General features: G+C 42.2%; 1 protein-coding gene across 2 annotated transcripts in view; it reads right to left on the bottom strand.

The window, feature by feature from the left end:
- The window catches only part of iqgap2 (IQ motif containing GTPase activating protein 2), a 143,005-nt gene that overhangs the window by 76,864 nt on the left and 41,527 nt on the right, over positions 1–24,614 (bottom strand). For both annotated transcript variants that reach the window (XM_056286483.1, XM_056286562.1), the window contains exons 4-5: positions 6,000–6,077; positions 3,681–3,757 (exon numbers count right to left, since the gene is read on the bottom strand). In XM_056286483.1, the coding sequence (XP_056142458.1) occupies positions 3,681–3,757; positions 6,000–6,077 (155 nt within the window). The remainder of the gene's footprint in view (positions 1–3,680; positions 3,758–5,999; positions 6,078–24,614) is intronic.

Raw genomic sequence — 24,614 nt, 5'->3', positions numbered from 1 at the left:
AGTGACTGCATGTGTGACAGACAATGGGAGTAATTTTGTAAAGGCGTTCAAGGAGTTTCAACAGCAGCAAGCACAGTCTGAGTCTGATGAGGAGGAGATGGAGGAAGGTGGTGAGGTGACCTTTACAGACCTAAACGGTGAGGTCTCTAACACCAATGAAAATGCTGAAAACAGTACGTGTGAACTGCCTCCCCACTTTAGATGTGCAGCCCATACACTAAATCTAATTGCAAACAATGAGGTAGATAAATGGCTGTCATCTAATTCAGAATCCAAGGCTGTGTATCGTAGTGCTACAGGCAAATGTTCTGCACTATGGACAAAGGCCAGCCACTCTACAATAGCATCAGAGTACCTGGAAGAGGTCAGCAGTAAAAAGTTGATTGTTCCTACTGTAACCAGGTGGAACTCATTCTATGAGGCATATGCCTGCATTACAGAAATGCCCCTCACTGTCATCAATAACCTCTGCACAAAGCTTCAGATTAAATGTATGAACGACAGGGAGTACCAGTTTCTAAAAGAATACTGTTCTATAATGAGACCTTTCACAACTGCTTTAGACATTTTGCAGGGCGAGGAGAATTGTTTTTATGGAACACTTCAGCCAACATTAGAAATTCTTATGGCCAAAACCCTTGCAATTTTACATGACCTATCGTAGATGACCAGTGGACTTCCAGACATCATTGTGACCGCAATCAAAAGTCGATTTGCAACAACTCTTGACTCCAAGGAGGCTTTGCTGGCTGCTGTCTCACTCCCCAAGTTTAGGCTCCGCTGGTTGAAAGAGGAAACGAGAAAGGCCAACATTAAGCTGCTGCTCATTACGGAGTGCCGATCCTTTACAGAAGAACCAGCAGCCCTGGCGCCTAATCCTCATCCACCGTTTGCTGCCTCCAATGAGGATGACTTTTTTTCCTTTGATGCAGAGGCCAATGTAACCAGTGCAGCTATGTCAGTGGAAACAGAGGTGGTGGACTATCTCAAATCTGATCCTGTGATGGAAAGCCTGCACAAGTTTCCACGAATTAAAAAAGTGGCACTCCGCTATAACACAGCAACACCATCCAGTGCACCAGTGGAAAGACTTTTCAGTCTTGGTGGACTTGTTCTCACTCCAAAGAGAAAACGTCTCAGTGAAGCACGCTTTCAGTGCCTACTCCTGCTGCGTTTTAACAAGTTCTTTAGCAGTATGTAGTAAAGCCTTAGGTCAAGGCTAATTGCCTTCTATAGTTCATTTTTATTTATCATTTATTATTACTATCAGCCTTTATAAGGCTGTATGTTTCCCTTGCTTGTACTGCATGTCTACCATGTTTGGCTGTAGTGTTGTTTTTTTGTTGTTGAAATAATAGCCTACACTACAAGCTGCGCACTTGTTTATTTAATGAAGTTGAGGTTATGTATTATTTTTTTTTTCATCCAGGACTGAAATGAACCATATTTTATAATTAATGAATGATGCACTAATATTTGTTGCTGTTGGCCCCATACTATTTCAGGGATGGAAAAAATTAATGCCCTTCTGGTGGCTGTATGTTTAGTGATGCTCTAACATGAAGTTGTTGAAGTCCAAGGAATTAAAAAAAAGCATATAAAAATATATTTTGTGTCTTGTCATGTATTTGTTTGTTGTGATGTAATTCTGTGTAATCAGCTCCAGTTAATCTGAGTTTCTGTGCTTCCACTATTTGCCATGAAAGAAGTAGCATGTGCTTTGATTTTTTTAATGCCTAGGTTTCGGTGTTTAGGTTGGTGAAAATAACTCAAAGTAATATATAATCAGTAACTAATTACTCTACACATAAAGTAATATTGTAGTGTAACATTACTTTTAAATGAAAGTAACTAGTAATATGTAATATATTACATTTTGGAAGTAGCTTGCCCAACTCTGATCACAATGTCTGCTTACAATAACACATTTAAGAATACAACTGAATTTCATCAAATTGAGCTGCTTGGTAATATAAAGTATAATATCAAACCAAAGCGAGCTGTCAAATAATGTTCCCTAAAATATTTCACACCTCATTTTGTGTAAGAGACTCTCATCTACCCATCCATCCACTATCTGATCCACTCATCCTGCTCTCAGGGTCACGGGGATGCTGGAGCCTATCCCAGCAGCCATTGGGCAGCAGGCAGGAGACACCCTGGACAGGCCACCAGGCCATCACATGGCTCACACAGACACACACCGACACACACACACACACACACATTCGCACCTAGGGACAATTTAGTACAGCCGATTCACCTGATTTACATGTCTTCGGAGTGTGGGAGGAAACCGGAGCCCCCAGAGGAAACCCACGCAGACACGGGTAAAACATGCAAACTGCACATAAAGGATGACCTGGGACGACGACCAAGGTTGGACTACCCCAGGGCTCGAACCCAGGACCTTCTTGCTGTGAGGCGACCGCGCTAACCACTGCGCCACCCAATGAAACTCATTACCATTGATTTAACAAGATTGTGTCTGAAAGACAATACACAATAATAATAAAAGCACTGTGCATAGACTAACTTGGCATCAGTTGATCAGAGCTCAAAACACTCAAACTGGCCCAGATTCTTTTGGCCAGTAGGGCCTTATATTTATCTATGAATAAGCATCACCCTGGTTAAAACGTATTAACTATGTTAACTAAGTCTTCCCATAGTAAACACACCTTTCAAAACTAGAAAACTGAGGAGTTCCATGGGCTGTAATCTGCCATCCCATAATCTGTGATTTAAAAGCAATCATGAAAGATGACAATACAGGCTGTTCAACAGCAGCATTACTGCAGGAGATGTTTGAGTTACTTGCAGTCTAATGTACGTATCCTGCCATACAATATAGCCTCAGCCCACTTAAAACAAATCATACAACGTCTGGGGTGAAGAAAAGACCTTCTTAAATAGTTTTCCCAGTCGCAGAGTTTTGTCTTAAAGGACCAGTTCAGTTCATATTACTGCACCAAATAACATCTACTACTACTACTACTACTACTCTCTGCTGCTCCCATTAGGGGTCACCGGATTGGATCGCCTGTGTACCAAATATCATATTAGGTGTGAATCTCACAAGACAGGAAAGTAGTTATTCATAACAACCAAAATAATTTCATGGAGCCTGAAGACAGTGCTGCATGTGGGTGACATCATGCAAATCACCACATGGCACTGTCAAGGCTAAATTTGAGACCTACCTTCTAGCCTTCTCTAAATAACTGGGAAAAGGAAACGACTCAAACGCAGACAGGAAGTCACCTGTCAGTGACAGCAGTGGGGGCAAACTACTGTAATCCAGCTGACCTGAACATGCCAAATCAAACGCAGCCCTTCTGACTTACACTAAATTCTTGTGGTGGAGACTACTGGACCACCTGTTCTGTAACCATCGCCATACCTTCACTTTTTTCACAGTTTAAACTGTCAACCACAAACTTTTCATGTCTCATGACATCCTTCACCCATAATAATGTACTTTTACACATTTATACAACTTGGCATTCAGGTGTGGCACCTTCAGGGAAAAGCATCTGGGTACCCTGCTATTATACAAACAAAGAGATGAGAGACGCTTGTTTTTCTGCCAGGATGAGAAAGGGATGCAAGTACTTAGAGGAGGGTGGGAATTGAATTTCTTTGTTTTTGCAACAGCTGTCCACATTTTTTTTTCTTACCTCAGTGCATGTATGCAGTATACCACCTTGGGCATATTTTTGCGATCATACACATCTGTCGTTTCTGGATAGAATATCTGAAAGTAGAAACCAGACGAGGCATTAGTCACCCTACCTTCACTGGGGTCTCCTGACACTCTATTCTGCTGCAGCCAAAAGAAGAGAGGACATCATCCATCTTAAAGTGCCTTTAAATGTCAACCACTGGATGTGCACAGTGAGAAGAGCTATGCTGGAACAGCACGTCATGTTGACGGCACATTTTCAGTTGTGCTACGTGACCAGTTGGTTGGCTTTGTCTAGAACAGCTTCCTGCAGCTCTATCCTTCACACGGCATATTCTAAGGTTTTGTCAACAAGGCCATTACACGATGTATGAGGCCACGGAGTGCAAACATCAGCACAACAGACTTGGGCTTAATTTATCAAAATGAACCTATCGTGTCATTCCAGCCCTTGGTTGTCTCCAATGTGGGCTTTGTCTCTCACACAGCATCGAGGGACGTTCTTTCTAGGGACGTATTCCCTCAAATTTATTCACGGAAAAAGCTGTAGCTTAATAATGGCAATGGCAATCATCATAATAACTATAATAATACAGATACAAATATAAATGAAAATATAATATATAAATATATAAAACAATGATAGTGTGAAATATAAATATAAAATATAAATATTAAATAATGTAAACTGTAAAAACTAAATATATAAATTAAATATTATTATAATAGCAATTATAATAATAGCTGTAAATCATCCTTTTGACCAATTCTGAGAAGGGTATTCATAAAAATGGCGGTTGAATTCAGTATCAAATGGCACCCCAACCTAATCCCACGGCGTGTGGCAGAGGTAATTGGGTAGTGTCAGTTATACCTTGTCATTTTCCACTTCTTGAATAATATAAAGGGAAAATCCATTATGCCCTCTCATGAAAGATGTATTAGTATCACTACCAGTCTTTTGGAGCTCCCATGCCCTCATCCAAATTGTTTGTGCCCATGTTTACTGTAATTTTTGGCATGATGGAGCCTAATAAAAGCTGTGTCAAACACCGTGTATCAAACACATAACCCAAAGTAAGTAAGTCAACATTCAAACACTGTGGAAAAGATGTGCATTTTTGACACAAATACAGAATGCATCTTTACCCAATATAAGATAAAAACACATAATACTGCCATACAAAATGTTATAATTTTACATGGAGGGTTTTACGACAGGTGTATTTCAATCTTTCATCAGTAAACAGCAGCTGAGTATGAGTAATGGAATAGGCTGACTAACATGTGATGTTAAGTGGTAAAAAAACATCTAAGCAACAGATGCTTCTGCTGCATATACTTCTTTTATGATGCATCAACATCCCACGGTTCATTTCTCAAGTCCCCGTTTTCCCTTCACATCCACTGCAAAGCTCCAAAATGCACCGTCTTAAATTATAAATACTGAAATCCTACCTCAAAGCCATTTCAATACCACTTTGCGATATAAATGGCTAAACACTGGCCCTGAGCCTGCGTGGTGCTGACAAAATGTTATTCCTCTAACACCGTAGCACATATTGTAAAAAGTCACGTCAGCAGTGGGGACTTCCTTGCTGACTCTTCAGTGAGCTTCATTGGCTAAACTAGTTTGAAAAATTGGCATAACTGACATGACTCTCTTATTACTTGGGGCACAGAAAAACAGGGACACCAATTTGGGGTATGAGCATTTCATGCCCATTTCACAACTTCACCGTAGGGCAGAAGATACTCTGCAGGAATCCCTGAGTTGCAAAAGGGTAATTTATTGCATTTAGAGGAAGCTCACATAACTTTATTTATAGTTTTTACAAATACATATATTCAATTGTAAATGGGTGGCAGAGTAGGATTAGCTCACTTAATCCATAGAAGTAATATCAGAAATTGAATTACTGATTCATGTATGCCCTGAAATTTTGAATAAACTGGAAAAAAAGAACATCATCAAACCCTAAAACTAATCAGCAATCAGAGGCTGTCTGCACTTTTGCATTAGTGTATCGATACAGATGATGTATTGTGCATTGTATTGAATACAGGTTTGTATGTGTATATGTCCTGTGATGGCCTGGCGGCGTGTCCAGGGTGTCTTCCCGCCTTCCACCCAATGACTGCTGGGATAGGCTCCAGTGTTGCCGCGACCCTGAGAGCAGGATAAGCAGCTTGGCTAATGGATGGATGGATGGATGTGCACATGTATAGAAGTGTGTTAGCATGTCACACATACATATACATTCATACAGAACATTCATGGGTGGTTGCTATGAAAGTTCATAGATATCATCACCTTGGGCAGCCCCACTGACTCCATGGCTCTCAGCCACTGCACTGTGTTGTCTGTGTGTCTGAAGTGCAGTCCTGTGCTCTGAAGGAGAAGAGAGAGACACACATTAGCTGTGTTCTGACCACTAGGAGCTCTCGTAAAATGGGATGACATTATCCCTTTATTACATTCAAAACATAGGACTCATCAGAGGAATGTACAACCATAATCCTGCATTGTAAAACAGGAACGTTTTTGGGGGGTTTTTTTGTCTTTAGGTTGTTGTTTGTTTGTTTTTTTTCCAGATGCAAACCGTTCACAGACCTGGAAAGGAACGACTCCATTTCCAGTAGTGGCAAAAGTAAGTCCAGAGAGTAAAAGTCCAAACCGTATATTTCTTTTACCCATGTACTAAATCAGCTGAGTTCAATAACGAGTTCATTAACCTAGCTGAAAATGGGTGTTGATAACAATCGACTGGTTTAGTACATGGGTGGAACAAATGCCTGGTTAGGATTTTCTAGACCTGGTTTAGCCGCTCTGTCCACGTCTATATGGAGGGGGAAAGAAACACAACACTGATTGTAGGACTTTAAAGTTACAATGGGCTATATAGTAGTAGTAGTAGTAGTAGTATATGTTTATTTTGAGTGTTAAAAAAATAAAATGAAAATGCATAATAAAAGAAAACAAAAGAGGGGGAAAAGCAAGCAATAGCATCATCAAACATTTGTTTCAAATCTCGGCAGTTGGAAAAGGAGTAGGCAGAAGTTAAAAAAAACTTTTCTAGTCCTACCCCCTTTTCTATTTTAGCATTTCAACAGTGAACTGTGTGATTTAAATGAAAACTCAATCATCTACCACCAGTGACCATGATGTCTAGTAAACCACACAAAGATCCTTCATTCAACACAACAAGAACAAAGCAAGTGCAGAGCAAACACCAAAACAACTCAAGAACAACTCAAACAAGATGTCACGGCTCCATCCCATATCTGTTTAAAATATTATTTTTAAAGAGTCTTTTACATTTGATTATTGATTCACATGTTTTAATTTCATCACTGCAATCATTCCATATCTTGACACCTTTGGTTGTGACACAATGATATTTTGCATTTGTCCTTACTGGGTTTTGTTTAAACGTACATATTCCTCTCAGGTCATAATTACTTTCCCTCAACTGGAACAGCCCCTGGATACTGTTGGGTACTTTACGATTTCACACTTTGTACATGATTTGAGCAGTTTTAAAGTCCACCACACCTTTGAATTTTAGTGTTTTCAGTTTGACCAAGAGTTGGTTTGTTGGTTCTCTGCAGTTGGCTTTGTTTACTACCCTTACGGCTCTTTTTTGAATAATGAAGATTGAATCGGTGTTGGTTTTCTATGCGTTCCCCCACACTTCCACACAGTAGGTGATGTATGGAAGTATGAGGGAACAGTACAAGGTGTAAAGTGAAGCTTGATTTAGAAGATCTTTGACTTTGAATAGTATTGTGATTGATTTGGATACTTAAGCCTTGGTATAATTTATATGTGGTTTCTAACATAATTTATTGTCCACTATTACCCCAAGAAATTTAACTTCAGTCACTCTTTCTATTTCTACATTGTTAATCATGAGTTTCTTGATTGAGTTAATTTTACGGTTACCAAAGATTATAAATTTTGTTTTACTTAAATTCAGTGTTAGTTTGTTAGCATCAAACCACGTCTTTAACTTCATCAGTTCCTTTTCCGCTATGTGCAGGAGTTGATCCAGATGATCCCCACAGCAAAATAAATTTGTGTCATCAGCAAATAAAATGGCTTTCAGAGATTCAGATACTTCACAAATATTGTTTATATACTGAATAAACAGTAATGGTCCCAACACTGAGCCCTGGGGGACCCCACATGACTTTCAGTAGGTGAGACTTGAAGTTTTGTAATTCAACATATAGTAGATATCTGTCTTTTAGATAGCTGGTTAACCAGGAGAGTGCGGTTCCTCTAATTCCATATGATTGTAGTTTTTTTCAGTAATAATTCATGGTCTACAGTGTCAAATGCTTTTTTTAGATCCAGAAATACCCCTATTGCATACTTTTTTTGTTTTCTATTGCCATTGTTATTTCATCTACAAATTCTATAAGTGCAAATTAAGTTGTTCTGTTTGCTCTAAAACCATATTGCTGATCATACAGTACATTATGTTTTGTGATGAAGTCATGTATTCTTGAAAAGTATATTTTTTCTAGTATTTTTGAGAACTGTGGAAGCTAGGAAACCGTTCTGTAATTTGAAAGGACGTGTCTATCACCAGACTTATACATAGATTGGTATAACTTTGGCTGTTTTCATTTTGTGTGGAAAAACACCGATTTGTAGGGATTGGTTACAGATGTGAGACAAAGGTTTTGCAATGCATTCAATTATATTTTTAACCATAAACATGTCTATTCCATTCCAGTTAGTGGACTTCTTGTTCTTGAAATTTCTAACTGTGTCAGTAATTTCTTTTTCATTCGTTCCCCTTATGAATGTGGACAGATGTTTTCTTGTTTTCCACATTATCTCCGCTACAAGTCTTTGCATTTTCCTCAGCCAAATCAGGACAAACACTGACAAGAAAAGTATTGAACTCATTTGCAACCATGGCCATGTCATTAATAGTTGAATTATTACTAGTCAGAAAATGATTAAGGTACCCTGCCTTCTCACTCCAATTTTTAATAATATCATTTAATACATTCTATGTTTGTTTAATATTGTTTTTGTTGTCCTCTAGTAATTTTCTGTAATAATCCTTTTTGCTGATTCTCATAACTCGTTAATTTGTTTTTATATATCTTATATTTTTGATCAGCTTCTATTGTGCTTTTCTTTAAAAATTCTTTATATAATACTTTTTTCTTCTTACATGCACTTAGTATTCCTTTAGTTAACCATGGTTTTCAGCATATATTTGTTTATCTACTTTCCTTACTAGTGGACTTTTTTTTCATACAGCGTTACTATAATGGACAGAAATGATTCATAGGTCTCATTTGCATCTTCTACATAAACCTCATTCCATTCATGTTTCATTAGGTCTTCTTTAAAATAATTGATAGCATCTTGTGTTATGTGCCTTGTCATTTTTAGGTTTTGATATCTTTCTTGGTCATGGTACAGCTCTGGATTATTGCAAAGACCGGCAGATGGTCACTAGTGTCATCTATTATTATTCCATTTACTACTTTGCGGTCAGTGACGTCGGTCAATATGTTGTCAATTAGGGTTGCACTGTGTGTTGTTATTCTGGTCGGTCTTGTGATTGCGGGATATAGGCTGGTACTGGACACGGAATTAATGAACTCTGGAGTTGAATTGTGATCATGTGGGTTTAACAAGTCAATGTTGAAATCCCCACAGATAAAAACTATTTTCTTGTTATTTATGTTGGTATAAAGTTCTGATAACTTTTCTGTAAAGGTGTCAATGCAGGAACCAGGTTTTCTATAAATGCAGCTAATTAGTATATTTTTTAATTTCCCCATGTCTATTTCTACTGTGATACACTCCTTGATATTATCCAAAACAAATTACATTTTACCAACAGAATTCTTTTGTAAATTTTATCTATGTATAATGCACCCCCCCCACCCCTTGATTGGGTTCTGTTAATGAAATAGCTTTCATATCCCTTGATCTCGACCATGTCAGTTTGTCCCTCATTAAGCCAAGTTTCAGATATTGCTAGTGCTGTGAATTTTTTTTCCATTTGTCTTAAACAGTGTTTGATTTTTAAAATGTTTGAATTAAGACTCCTACTGTTGAAGTGAATTATTGATATTGCTCCATCCATATTTACATTTCTTTTAAACTGATCATCTGTATAGTATTCACAATCACTGAGTATTGTTATAAAAGCTATTTTCAGGGTCAATGTCATTTTCTGTCATTTTCAATGTCATTTTTTGTCTTGTGATTTATGATCCGTATAGTTGAAGGTTTTCAAGTTCAGCTTTTCGTAATCAGCAGATGAGTGACTGTTAATGTCCGAACTTCAATTCAATTCAATTTATTGTCATTAAAAACAATGTGCAGGCACATGTTAAAAATGAAATGAGGGCTGTGGCTTCACCAAACAGTGCAAGACAGACACAGACAAACACAGCAAACACAATATAAGCTATACACACATGAAGACCAAAAGCTAACAATAAGTTAAAAAAGACCTGGAGTACAAAATATTTAAAAATATCTACAGACATTCAGTGGGTACCCAGGTTCAGGTGGGCAACAGCTTGTGGAAAGAAGCTGTTTTTGAGCCTGGTAGTGCGGGCTCTGAGGCTCCTTTAGTGCCTCCCAGAGCGCAGGGGGGAGAACAGTCCATGGTTGGGGTGGGCGGGATCTCTGCTGATGCTCAGACCCCTTCGAAGGCAGCGTTTGTGATAAATGTCTTTTATGGCTGGGAGCTGGGTACCGGTGATATGCTGGGCTGCCTTGACGACCCGCTGCAGAGCTTTCTGGTCTACTGAGGTGCAGTTGCCGTACCACACTGAGATGCAGATGGTCAGGATGCTCTCTATGGTGCAGTGGTAGAAGTTGGTGAGAATTTAGGGGGGTAGACGGGTGCTCCTCAGCCTCCTCAGGAAATGCAGGCGTTGTTGGGCCTTTTTCACAAGGGCCTGGGTGTTTAATGTCCATGAAAGGTCCTTGCTGATGTGGACTCCAAGGAATTTAAAGGTGGAAACACGCTCCACTTCCACCCCGTTGATGTGTATGGGGGAGTGGCTGCAGCTTCTAGACCTGCTGAAGTCCACAATCAGTTCCTTTGTCTTCTGCACATTAAGGACAAGATTGTTGGTAGTACACCATGATGTGAGGTGCTCAATCTCATCTCTGTAGGCCATCTCGTCATTGTTGGTGATACAGCCAATGACTGTGGTGTCATCTGCAAACTTAATGATAACATTTGAAGGGTGAGTTGGCAGGCAGTCGTGCGTAAAGAGGGAAAAAAGGAGGGGGCTCGGAACACAGCCTTGAGGGGCACCTGTGCTGAGGGTCAGGGTGGAGGAGGAGTGGTCACCTAACCTAACAGACTGAGGTCTGTTGGTCAGGAAGTCCAGGATCCAGTTACAGAGGGAGGGGTTGAGGCCAAGGGAGAGGAGTTTGATGGTTAGTTTGGCAGGGATGATAGTGTTGAAGGCAGAACTGTAATCTGTAAACAGCATCCGGATGTACAGTGCATCCGGAAAGTATTCACACCCCTTCACTTTCCCCACATTTTGTTATGTTACAGCCTTATTCCAAAATGGATTAAATTCCTTTTTTTTCTCATCAATCTACACACAATACCCCATAATGACAAAGTGAAAAAGGTTTTGTAGAAATATTTGCAAATTTATTAAAAATAAAAACTGAAATATTGCATGTACTAAGTATTCACACCCTTTGCTATGACACTCAAAATTGAGCTCAGGTTCATCCTGTTTCCACTGATCATCCTTAAGATGTTTCTACATCTTGATTGGAGTCCACCTCTAGTAAATTCAATTGATCGGACATGATTTGGAAAGGTACACACCTATCTATATAAGGTCCCACTGTTGACAGTGCATGTCAGAGCAGAAACTAAGCCATGAAGTCAAAGGAATTGTCTGTGGACCTCCGAGACAGGATTGTATCGAGGCACAGATCTGGGGAAGGGTACAAAACAATCTCTACAGCTTTGAAGGTCCCGAAGAGCACAGTGGTCCCCATCATTCGTAAATGGAGAAGTTTGGATCCACCTAGAGCTTCTTCCTAGAGCTGGCCGCCCAGCCAAACTGAGCAATCGGGGGAGAAGGGCCTTGGTCAGGGAGGTGACCAAGTACCTGATGGTTACTCTGACAGAGCTCCAGCGTTCTTCTGTGGAGATGGGAGAACCTTCCAGAAGGACAACCATCTCTGCAGCACTCCACCAATCAGGCCTTTATGGTAGAGTGGCCAGACGGAAGCCTCTGCTCAGTAAAAGGCACATGACAGCCCGCTTGGAGTTTGCCAGAAAGCACCTAAAGGACTCTCAGACCATGAGAAGCAAGATTCTCTGGTCTGATGAAACCAAGATTGAACTCTTTGGCCTGAATGCCAAACGTCACGTCTGGAGGAAACCAGGCACCTCTCATCACCTTGCTAATACCGTCTCTACAGTGAAGCACGGTGGTGGCAGCATCATGCTGTGGGGATGTTTTTCAGCGGCAGGAACTGGGAGACTAGTCAGGATCGAGGGAAAGATGGATGGAGCAAAGTACCGAGAGATCCTTGATGCAAACCTGCTCCAGAGCGCTCAGGACCTCAGACTGGGGAGAAGGTTTACCTTTCAACACGACAATGACCCTAAGCACACAGCCAAGACAATAAAGGAGTGGCTTCGGGACAAGTCTGTGAATGTCCTTGACTGGCCCAGCCAGAGCCCAGACTTGAACCCCATTGAACATCTCTGGAAAGACCTGAAAATACTAGCTGTGCAGCGACGCTCCCCATCTAACCTTACAGAGCTCGAGAGGATCTGCAGAGAAGAATTGGAGAAATAACCCAAATATAGGTGTGCCAAGCTTGTAGCTTCGTACCAAAGAAGACTTGAGGTTGTAATCGCTGCCAAGGGTGCCTCAACCAAGTACTGAGTAAAGGGTGTGAATACTTATGTACATGCAATATTTCATTTTTTTATTTTTAATAAATTTGCAAAAATTTCTACAAAACCTTTTTCACTTTGTCATTATAGGGTATTGTGTGTAGATTGATGAGGGGAAAAAAGGAATTTAATCAATTTTGGAATAAGGCTGTAACATAACAAAATGTAGGGGAAATGAAGGGGTGTGAATACTTTCCGGATGCACTGTATGTGTTGTTAAGTTCAAGGTGGGTAGGAGCAACGTGCAGGGCAGTGGCAATGGCATCCTCAGTAGACCTTTTGGGACGGTAGGCGAACTGATGTGGGTCGAATGTGGGGGGGATAATGTTTTTGATGTGAGCCAGAACCAGTCTCTCAAAGCACTTCATGGCAATGGGGGTGAGTGCTATGGGTCGGTAGTCATTCAGACACATGGATGTTGGTTTCTTGGAGACAGGAATGATAGAGGTGGTCTTAAAGCATGCCGGGACTTTAGATTGGGACAGTGAGAGGTTAAATACAGGTGTGAAGACCTCAGCCAGCTGGTCGGCACATTCCCAGTAGACCCAACCCGGTATGCCGTCCGGTCCGGCAACCTTCCGTGTGTTCACTCTGCGCAATGATTCTCTGACCTCTGCGACTGATAGAGTGAGCACCTGGTTTTCTGGGTGGCTGGGGATTTTTGTGGCTGGGTCAGTATTGTCCTTGTTGAAGCGGGCATAGAAATGATTTAGCTTGTCTGGCAGGGAGGCGTCATGTACAGTGGGACTGCAATTGCAGCTTTTGTAGTCTGTGATAGACTGAATGCCTTGCCACATTCACCGGGGATCAGAGTTATTGTGAAAGTGGTCCTCTATTCGTAGGGAATATTTATATTTGGCTGTTCTGATGCCCTTTTTGAGGTTGGATCTGGCTGCGCTGTAGGCCTCACAGTTACCTGACTTGAACGCTGCATCCCGGACTTTCAGCAGCTGCCGGACCTCACTGGTCATCCAGGGTTTCTGGTTTGGAAAGGTGCGGACTGATTTTTTTGTTGTGACACTCAGTGCAAAAGTTAATGTAGGCTAGTATGGGAGATGTCTGTTCATTAATGTCTATATGGGAGCCATGGGTAGCTGAATGTGCAAAACTTGTCATGAAAGTTTTCAGTACATTCAGTTAGTTAGTTATTGAGTTTGTCCATTACCTTTTTATGTTGTTCTCCCTTGTTGTGATATTATCCGTGGGATCATGCATCCTACTTGTCTAATTCACTGATATCCCTGAAGATGTGTACTTTTGCTATATAGTTTAACCATCTTAGGGCATGGGGTAAATCGCTTGGCACAAGTGCATTTAGGGGCATGGTAGTTTAACAGTGGATAATCTCAGCACAAAGTAAGGTGCATGGTTCAGAGGGGTTGTACTTAAGTCTCTTAATTCACCATAGGTGTTTTTGGGGTGTAACATGAAATAAACCTATCACTGTAATCTCCCATTCCCTTTTCAATTCAATTCAATTCAATTCAATTCAATGTATTGTCATTAAAAACAATGTGCAGGCAGATGTTAAAAATGAAATGAGGGCTGTGACTTCACCAATCAGTGCAAGACACACAGACAAACAAAGCAAACACAGTATAAGATATACACACATGAAGACCAAAAGCTAAAATAAGTTAAAAAAAGAGCAAGAGTACAAAATATTTAAAAATATCTGCAGACAGTCAGTGGGTAGCCAGGTTCAGGTGGGCAACAGCTTGTGGAAAGAAGCTGTTTTTGAGCCTGGTAGTGCGGGCTCTGGGGCTCCTGTAGCGCCTCCCGGAGCGCAGGGGGGAGAACAGTCCATGGTTGGGGTGGGTGGGATCTCTGCTGATGCTCAGACCCCTTCGAAGGCAGCGTTTGTGATAAATGTCTTTTATGGCTGGGCGCTGGGTACCGGTGATATGCTGGGCCGCCTTGGTGGATTGCTATTATGATTTGCCACAAATATCGCACATTGTGCACCCGCCTATGTAGGTGCATATCACTATAATGCACATATTACTATAATATTACTAGATCATATATAATGTTCCCTGAAAACAACAGTAAAATACTGTGCCATTGACTTTAGACCAGGTTTTTGTTGGTAAATCATATAATTGCTTTCCACTGCCTCAACATGGCAATGAGGCAACAATGCGCCTGACCACACCTTTTTTAAGACCAACATGCCCATGGGCCCTCAGATGGGCACAAGTGCATTAGCTATTTAAACAATGTGGGCACAGGGCAGGAAAATTACAACTGCATCAGCCTGAAACTAGCAGACACTTGCTTTGCGCCAGGTGTAAGATAGAGCCCAATGTGTTCAGCAAGGCTCGAGAGGCCTGACCACAAAGAAATTACGGTTTGTTTGTTTTTTTGGGATTTTCCCTGCCTTTTCTACCCAATTGCACTTGGCCAACTACCCCACTTTTCCGAGCCATCCCGGTCACTGCTCAACCCCCTCTGCCGAGCCGGAGAGGGCTGCAGACTACCACATGCCTCCTCTGATACATGTGGAGTCGCCAGCCACTTCTTTTCACCTGACAGTGAGGAGTTTCACCAGAATGATGTAGCACATGGGAGGATCACACTATTCCCCCCAGTTTCCCCTCCCCCCTGAACAGGCGCCCTGACCGACCAGAGGAGGCACTAGTGCAGTGACCAGGACACATACCCACATTTGGCTTCCCAGCCGCAGACACGGTCAATTGTGTCTGTAGGGACGCCCGACCAAGCCGGAGGTAACATGGGGATTCAAACTGGCGGTCCCTGTGTTGGTAGGGAATCGAATAGACCACCACACCACCCTGACACCCACATCACTGAGTGTTGGTTGAAAATGGCAATAGAAAACGTGATTCAATCTGTGTTATTAAGTAGAGGTTAGTTTAACCATCCAAGGCTGGTGTCTACATCTTTGTTAATATGTACGCTTGTTTCTTTGTTAATTTTGGTTTTAATTTTTGTCTCCCCCCCATAAATGTCTAACTGAAAACAGTTCTTGTAAATTCATAGTTTATCTTTATGTTGTATAGAAGGGCCTGATATAGCTTGCTGGCACAACAGCGTTTTCCAGGACATCTGGGCCAGCAGTTTCAGTGGCCCACTTGGCCAGAGTTAAAAAAAGAAAATGACGTCCACGGTGGTGTAGCGGTCTAAGCATCGGCTTTGTGTCGATGCAGTTGCCTACTGGGGACCGGGGTTCGCGCCTCGGTCTCGTCAGATCTGACTATGGCCGGACTCGATGAAGCAGCAACAATTGGCAATGCTGTCTTCGGGAGGGGGGCGGAGTCAGCTTGTGTTCGTCACATGAATGCGTCTGTGTCGGAAAAAGCAGTGGTTCAGCCTGGATTCACCTTGTCACGAAAGTGGCGAGGCGTCTCCTTCGAGACTGCCGGCCGGAGAGACGCAGTTGGCGAATGCATGCAGTACGAGGGTGGGTGTTTCAACTAAAATAGGGATCGATTGGCCACTAAGTTGGGAGAAAAAGGGAAAAATTAGAAATAAATGTAATAAAAAAGAAAAGGACATTTTCGCCACTTTGGCTTGAACACAATTGTGTTGTTGAAATATGCGCTCCTATTTGAGACTTGTGATCAAGCATACCAAAGTTGTGCAACATCACCAATACTCTCTTATCATAATCTGCAAACTTGGTCAGTGACAAGCACAGCTGTTCATGCACACAAGACAAGTGGTGGTAACTTCTCTTCAATCTACTGCCTTGTAGATTTGCCTCTTTAGGCAAAGGCTATGAGAAGGTAACTCCGAATTCAAATTCAAGAAGGTGCTGGCAGCAGGGCGCTCGATGGTGTTTAGCACAAACATCAGATGGCATCAGAGAAAGCTTTTGACAGCAAAAGAAAGCTTGTGAAAGTAGAGAAAGCTTTAGACAGGGTTGAATGGGAATTTTTGTTTACTTATTTAAAAAAAAATTGGGTATGGTCCTAATTTTATTTCATGGATTACTTTTTTATATACCTCACCCAAAGCCGCAGTTGTTACAAATGGTAAACAATCACAATATTTCCAGCTGTCAAGAGCGATCCCTTAGGGTTGCCCACTCAGTCCATTATTATTTGCTTTAGCTACAGAGCCCTTATCCATTACACTTAAACCATTACCATCTATTAGTGGAAATCATAGAGGAGGAATAGAGCATAGGTTGTCTTTATATGCTGATGATTTATTATGATACATTTCAGATCCAGTTTTACGCACACCTCACATTATCCACGCTTTGAGCAGCTTCGGTATGTTCTCTGAGTACAAAGTAAACTTTGGCAAAAATTAATGCTACCCTGTTAATTACTTAGCTCTTCAAATACAAGATAATGCCCTACTGTTCGAAATGTCTAGAAATGGTTTTAAATATTGGGCATTAATATCATGAGAGACATGCAAAGTCTTTATCAGGAAAAATTTTCTCCTTTATTTGAGAAAGTCAACTAGACCTGAAAAAGTGGAAGTCACTTCACTTGTCCTTGGCGGGAAAAGTGAATTGTATCAAAATGAATGTACTCTCCAAATTCCTTTATTTGTTTCAATGTATCCCACTTTATCTTCCTAAATCCTTTTTTTAAATCCATTGATAAGGCTTTGATTTATTCATATGGAGTGATAAGATCCCAAGAGTACGTATAGAATTACTACAAATCCTACATTACAGGGTGACTTAGCTCTTCCAAATCTGTGCTATTACTATTGGGCTGCAAATGTTCAAAAAATTATGTATTGGCTTCACTCTCCAAATACAGAATGGTGTGACTTTGAGTTTACATCTTGTTTCTCATCATCTCTCACAGCCCTGGTCACTTCCAGCTCTCTCCTTTCTATTCCACACTTTACTAACAACCCAGTCATCATCAATACCCTCAAGATATGGCTTCAATTTAGACGGAACTTTGGGTTCAAACATTATCTTGGCATGAGTCCTGTATGCAATAATCACCTTTCCCCCAACTAGATTAAAGTCTGCATTCTCTTTTTGGCAAAGACAAGGTATTTCTACATTTCAATATATGTACATAAACAGTGTATTTGCAAACTTTGATGACTTATCACACAAATTAAGACTCCCTCGGTCTAGCTTATTTCGATATTTTCAAGTCTGCCACTTCCTTCAGAGCCATGACCCCAACTTTCCAACCTAATCTTCAGTCTTAGGTTTAGATGGTATGCTACATTACAGTAATTTAGCCAACGCTTCTATCCAAAGCTACTTACAATAAGTGCCTTTAACGTAGGAAATCTGGAGACTTACTAGTCATCAGAGGTCATAAGTGCATCTAAACAAGTATCTAAGAGCAAAACCAGTGCTAAAGTAAAAATGCAGGAAAGAGATTTTTTTTTAAATGAGTGAATACAATAAGTGCTAAGAACAAGTAACAGGGTAGTAGTTCTTGAAGAGGTGAGTTTACAACCTGTGCCGAAAGATGGGCAGCAACTCTGCTGTCCTGACATCAATGGGGAGTTCATTTCACCACTGGGGCCAGGACAGAAAAGAGCCATGACCGGGTCGATCGGCAGCAGGGGCCTCTGAGCGACGAGGCAAGCAGGCATCCCGAGGCAGCAGAGCAAAGTGGTCGGGCAGGGGTGTAGGGCTTGACCATGGCCTGGAGATAGGAAGGAGCTGTTCCTTTCACTGCCCTGTAGGCTAGCACCAGAGTCTTAAACTGGATGCGAGCAGCTACTGGGAGCCAGCGTAGGGACATGAGAAGGGGAGTTGTGTGGGAGAACTTAGGGCGGTTGAACACCAGACGAGCTGCAGCTTTGTGAACAAGCTCCAGAGGTCTGATGGCCGACGCCGGGGCACCAGCAAGGAGGGAGTTGCCGTAGTCCAGCTGGGAGATGACCAGAGCCTGAATGAGCACCTGTGCCGTCTTGTCTGTGAGGAATGAGTGAATCCTGCTGATGTTATAGAGGAGAACTCTGCAGGAGCGAGCAACCGATGAAACGTTTGCAGCAAACGACAGTTGGTCGTCAAGGATCACACCCAGATTCCTTGCAGTCCAAGTTGGAGTCACAACAGTGTTATCAATGGTGATGGCCAGGTCTCGGTGCAGGCAACCTTTCCCCGTGAGGAACATCAGCTCTGTCTTGTCCAGATTGAGCTTCAGGTGGTGTGTCACCATCCACTCCGTGATGTCAGTCAAGCACGCAGCAATGCGTGTCTCTACTTGTGTGTCAGAGAGAGGAAGGAGAAGATCAGCTGGTTGTCATCGGCATAACAATGGTAAGAGAAGTCATGCGAGTGAATAACAGAACCCAGGGATGTCATGTACAGGGAGAAAAGGAGAGGACGCCTGTAGTCAGTCTGCAAGGCTCTGACACAGATCCCCTCCATGTCAACTGGTAGGAGCAACCCATCAGGTAGGATGCAAACATTGAGAGTGCAGAGCCTGTGACACCCAGCCCCTCGAGGGTAGAGAGGAGGATCTGGTGATTCACTGTGTCAAAAGCAGCTGACAAGTCCAGGAGTATCAGGACAGAGGAGAGAGAGTTTGCTCTCGCAGAGTGCAGCGATTCTGTCACTGCAAGGAGGGCCGTCTCTGTTGAGTGACCCACCCTGAACCCAGACTGGTTGGGGTCCAGGAGGTTGTTCTGGTGGAGGTACAAAGAAAGTTGGTTAAAGACAGCACGTTCGAACGTTTTGGATAGAAAGGGTAGAAGGGAAACCAGTCTGTAGTTTTTGACGTCAGAGGGGTTAAGTGATGGTTTCTTGAGAAGGGGGGTGACTCTAGCAGTCTTGAAGGCAGATGGAAAGCATCCTGCCTGGAGGGAGGTGTTGATGAGGTGGGTTAGAAAGGGAAGCAGTTCAGGTGCCATAGACTGAAGAAGAGGGGAGGGGAACGGGTAAAGGGAGCATGTGGTGGGGCGACTGGATGTGATGAGGTTGAGGACCTCGTCGGGGGAGAGGGGAGCGAGGTGGGATAGGGTGGGACGTGGAGAGGTGAGGGAGGGTGCAGAGGGTGGGATACTGCAAGCAGCACTAACCGGGTGGTGAGAAAAAGAGGATCTGATGTGATTTACCTTCTTGTCAAAGAAGTTAGCGAAGTCATCAGGGAGAAAGGAGGAGGAGGAGGTGGGGGTTTAAGAAGTGTAGAGAAGGTTTCAAAGAGTTTTTTAGGATTAGAGGCAGAGGATAGGATTTTAGAGTGACAGAAGGCAGCCTTAGCAGCAGAAAGGGAGGAGGAGAAAGTGGAAAGAAGAGATTGGAAGTTGAGAAGGTCCTCTGGGAGTTTGCCTTTTCTCCATTGGCGCTCTGCCACTCTTAGGCTCCGTCTGTCAGTACGTACTGAGTCGGACAGCCAAGGAGCAGGTCAAAGGAGGAGAGGAAAGAGAGAAGAGTGTCTAGCTTGTCAGTGTGAATGTTGAAGTCACCGAGAAGGATAAATGCAGAGTCATAATCAGGTGGAGTTGGGGTGCAGGCCTGGAGGTGAGGGGACAGAGATTGTCTAGAGAAGAGGAGAGGGTAGAGAGAAGAAGATCTATAGCAGTGTCAGGGGGTAGGAGAGAGAAAGATTCCGGTGTAGGGAGGATAGAGATAACAAGGGAAGAAAGATCAGTGGTGGAGAGAGAGCGGAGGAGTCTACAGGTAGAAACCATGTGGGTAGGGGGAGGGGCTGGGGGGGAGAGAGAGAGAGAGAGAGAGAGAGAGAGAGAGTAGGACATGAAATAGTGGTCAGAGAGCTGGAGGGGAGTAACAGAGAGATTGGAAATAGGACAGTGTCTAGTAAAGACAGGACAGTAGACAGGAAAGGACAGTGTCTAATAAAGTTCTCCCACACAACTCCCCTTCTCATGTGCCTACGCTGGCTCCCAGTAGCTGCTCACATCCAGTTTAAGACTCTGGTGCTAGCCTACAGGGCAGTGAAAGGAACAGCTCCTTCCTATCTTCAGGCCATGGTCAAGCCCTACACCCCCCTCCCGACCTATTCGCTCTGCTGCCTCGGGACACCTGGTTGCCCCGTCACTCAGAGGCCCCTACTGCCGATTGACCCGGTCGCGGCTCTTTTCTGTCCTGACCCCACAGCGGTGGAATGAACTCCCCACTGATGTCAGGACAGCGGAGTCGCTGCCCATCTTTCGGCACAGGTTGAAAACTCACCTCTTCAAGAACTACTATCCTGTTACTTGCTCTTAGCACTTATTGTATTCACTCATTTAAAAAAAAAACTTTCTTGTACTTTTACCTTAGCACTGGTTTTGCTCTTAGATGCTTGTTTAGATGCACTTATGACTAGTAGTTCTCCTGATTTCCTATGCTAAATGCACTTATTGTAAGTTGCTTTGGATAAAAGCGTTGGCTAAATGACTGTAAGTAATGTAAAATAATGTAAAGATAAGGTCCAGCTGGTTGCCGGCCTTGTGGGTAGGAGGAGAGGGTGAGAGGTGAAGGTCAAAGGAAGAGAGGAAAGAGAGAAGAGGATCTAGCTTGTCAGTTTGGATGTTGAAGTCACCGAGAAAGGTAAGTGCAGAGTCATCAACAGGGAAGTGTGAGACAAGTGTGTCAAGCTCCTCCAGAAACTCACCAAGGGGGCCTGGTGGGTGGTACACAACCACGATGGTGAGTTTGACTGGATAAGAGACAGTAACAGCATGAAATTCAAGAGGGCGGAGAAAATTGTGGAATGGAAACAAAAGAGTATTTCGATTTCGGGGAGATTAGCAGGCCAGTACCACCACCCCGCCTCCCAGCTCCGGGAGTGTGAGAAAAAGAGTACACATCAGACAGAGCTGCGGGTGTGGTAGTGTTATCCAGCATGATCCAGGTCTCAGTTAGAGCAAGAAAGTTAAGGGAGAGCAAGGATGCATAGCCTGAGATAAACTCAGCTTTCGGCACCGCAGACTGGCAATTCCAGAGCCCTCCCATCACCACCTGCTCAACGTGAGTGGAGAGAGTGGGATAGATGAGATTGGTGGGGTCACAGCACCTAGGAGTGACCCAACATCTATGCCAGCCCCGGGAAGAGGAAAGGACAGGAATGCGAAGGAAACACATAGTCTATACAAGGTACACAAGATACAGATGACTGACCGGATCTAAAAAGAGCAGTCCTTGCTTGACGAAATCTAAGCTTGATGAAGTCTTGGCTTGATGAAGTCTTGGCTTGAAAAAGTCGCGCTTGCCTTTGTTCACTCTAGCCTTCATTCAACATAGACCCGTTTGCCTGATGCTTCCAAGTAGCAGCAGCGATTTAAAGAACACTGATTGCTAATTGTCTGCCATGAGTGCAGGCCACACCCTGGCTGCTTAACACTCAATTGGCCAAAGAGGTACACTGAAAAGAGGCCTATTGATCAGAAACTGGTCACTTATGTAAACTCTATCAAACCTCACACAATACTATTAAAACTGCAAACTGCAAGTTACCAAGGAGTATATTTATAAGCTAAAAGGATAACTAAGGTAAAACAGCTAGGCAACAAGAAATATTTAAGGACACACTAGGTGAAACAGTTACAGCTAGAATAAGATCCCACTAGTTCCCACTAGGAACCAGCAGCAGATGTATAGAGAAAAGGATTAATAGCCAAGCAGCCGGAATAAGACTAATAGCAACTTGTTAAGCATGAAAGATGATACTCTATTCTAGAACTAGCAATTCAGAATCACTCCAGAAGTTAAAATGCACACTGGATTGAGATGAGTATGGAATGAGTATGCTAGAGATCCCTTTTAATTCTAAAGGACTAATTTCAAGGATACATGATTGTATAGCTTCTCTTAAAAACATACACTACCGTTCAAAAGTTTGGGATCACCCAAACAATTTTGTGTTTTCCATGAAAAGTCACACTTATTCACCACCATATGTTGTGAAATGAATAGAAAATAGAGTCAAGACATTGACAAGGTTAGAAATAATGATTTGTATTTGAAATAAGATTTTTTTTACATCAAACTTTGCTTTCGTCAAAGAATCCTCCATTTGCAGCAATTACAGCATTGCAGACCTTTGGCATTCTAGCTGTTAATTTGTTGAGGTAATCTGGAGAAATTGCACCCCACGCTTCCAGAAGCAGCTCCCACAAGTTGGATTGGTTGGATGGGCACTTCTTTGAGCAGATTGAGTTTCTGGAGCATCACATTTGTGGGGTCAATTAAACGCTCAAAATGGCCAGAAAAAGAGAACTTTCATCTGAAACTCGACAGTCTATTCTTGTTCTTAGAAATGAAGGCTATTCCATGCGAGAAATTGCTAAGAAATTGAAGATTTCCTACACCGGTGTGTACTACTCCCTTCAGAGGACAGTACAAACAGGCTCTAACCAGAGTAGAAAAAGAAGTGGGAGGCCGCGTTGCACAACTGAGCAAGAAGATAAGTACATTAGAGTCTCTAGTTTGGGAAACAGACGCCTCACAGGTCCCCAACTGGCATCTTCATTAAATAGTACCTGTTAGAGCCTGTTTGTGCTGTCCTCTGAAGGGAGTAGTACACACCGGTGTAGGAAATCTTCAATTTCTTAGCAATTTCTCGCATGGAATAGCCTTCATTTCTAAGAACAAGAATAGACTGTCGAGTTTCAGATGAAAGTTCTCTTTTTCTGGCCATTTTGAGCGTTTAATTGACCCCACAAATGTGATGCTCCAGAAACTCAATCTGCTCAAAGAAGTGCCCATCCAACCAATCCAACTTGTGGGAGCTGCTTCTGGAAGCGTGGGGTGCAATTTCTCCAGATTACCTCAACAAATTAACAGCTAGAATGCCAAAGGTCTGCAATGCTGTAATTGCTGCAAATGGAGGATTCTTTGACGAAAGCAAAGTTTGATGTAAAAAAAATCTTATTGCAAATACAAATCATTATTTCTAACCTTGTCAATGTCTTGACTCTATTTTCTATTCATTTCACAACATATGGTGGTGAATAAGTGTGACTTTTCATGGAAAACACGAAATTGTTTGGGTGATCCCAAACTTTTGAACGGTAGTGTAACTCTTGCTAAGATTAGGGCAGACTGGGCAGCTGAGCTAGGAGAGGACATGGATGAGGACGACTCGAACTGTGCTTTACAAAAAGTGAATGATAGTACTTCCTGTGCAAGACTAAGTATAATACAGTTCAAAGTCCTACGCGGTGCTCATTTTTCTAAAGCAGACTAGTTAAGATTTACCCCAATTCAGACGCAAGTTGTGACAGGTACCATAACACCCCTGCCAACTTAACCCATATGTTTTGGTCATGCCCGCCTCTGACAACTTATTGGTCTATGGTTTTTAAATCACTGTGGGAAGCACTTGGTATTGATTTCCAACCCAATGCAGCAGCAGCTGTATTTGGAATCACAGGTGGGGAACACTCTGTAATGAGGAAAAGCCATAAAACCATCATTGCTTTCACAACACTGCTTGCTCGCAGACGAATTTTATTACATTGGAAATCAAAACACCCACCTAAAGTGTCTGTGTGGTTGAGTGGTCTGATGCATTTCATACAATTAGAGAAGATGAAGTACACTCTTAGGGGGTCCAGTGACAATTTTTTCTCCATCTGGGTCCAATTTTGACATATCTAAGCAAACTAAAAACTTTGCTTGATGACCTAAGATATTTAGTTATAGAGATCACAGTAGGCCTATATAACATTTCACAAATAGAAATGTTTAAACATATTTATTTATTTTTCCTCCCCCATATCTTTTTTTTCTTCTTATATACCAATTACTGGGGATTGTATAATCTAGGGATATACATATTGTGGATATTGTATTTAAATTGTTTCTCCCTTGGACTGATGCAGGCATGTAGTATGTCCACAATCGTGAATATGTATGTACACAGTGACACTGAACATGGCTAAATGTGACCTTTTTCACATGTACATTTATGTATTATTATTATTATTATTATGTGTTACTGTCTTATTTTCTTTTTCCTCTTCTCTAGGTGGGTGCACTCCATCTTTAGGTGGGTGGGAAGGGTGGGTGGTTGGGGTGTTTGTTTAAAAGAAAAAGAAAAAGAAAAAATGGAAATAGTCTAAGTACACGCCTGTTGTATTTT

Source organism: Lampris incognitus, chromosome 1, assembly GCF_029633865.1.
Source record: "Lampris incognitus isolate fLamInc1 chromosome 1, fLamInc1.hap2, whole genome shotgun sequence".
Taxonomy (NCBI): Eukaryota; Metazoa; Chordata; class Actinopteri; order Lampriformes; family Lampridae; genus Lampris; species Lampris incognitus.
This window is presented reverse-complemented; position numbering and strand designations above follow the sequence as displayed.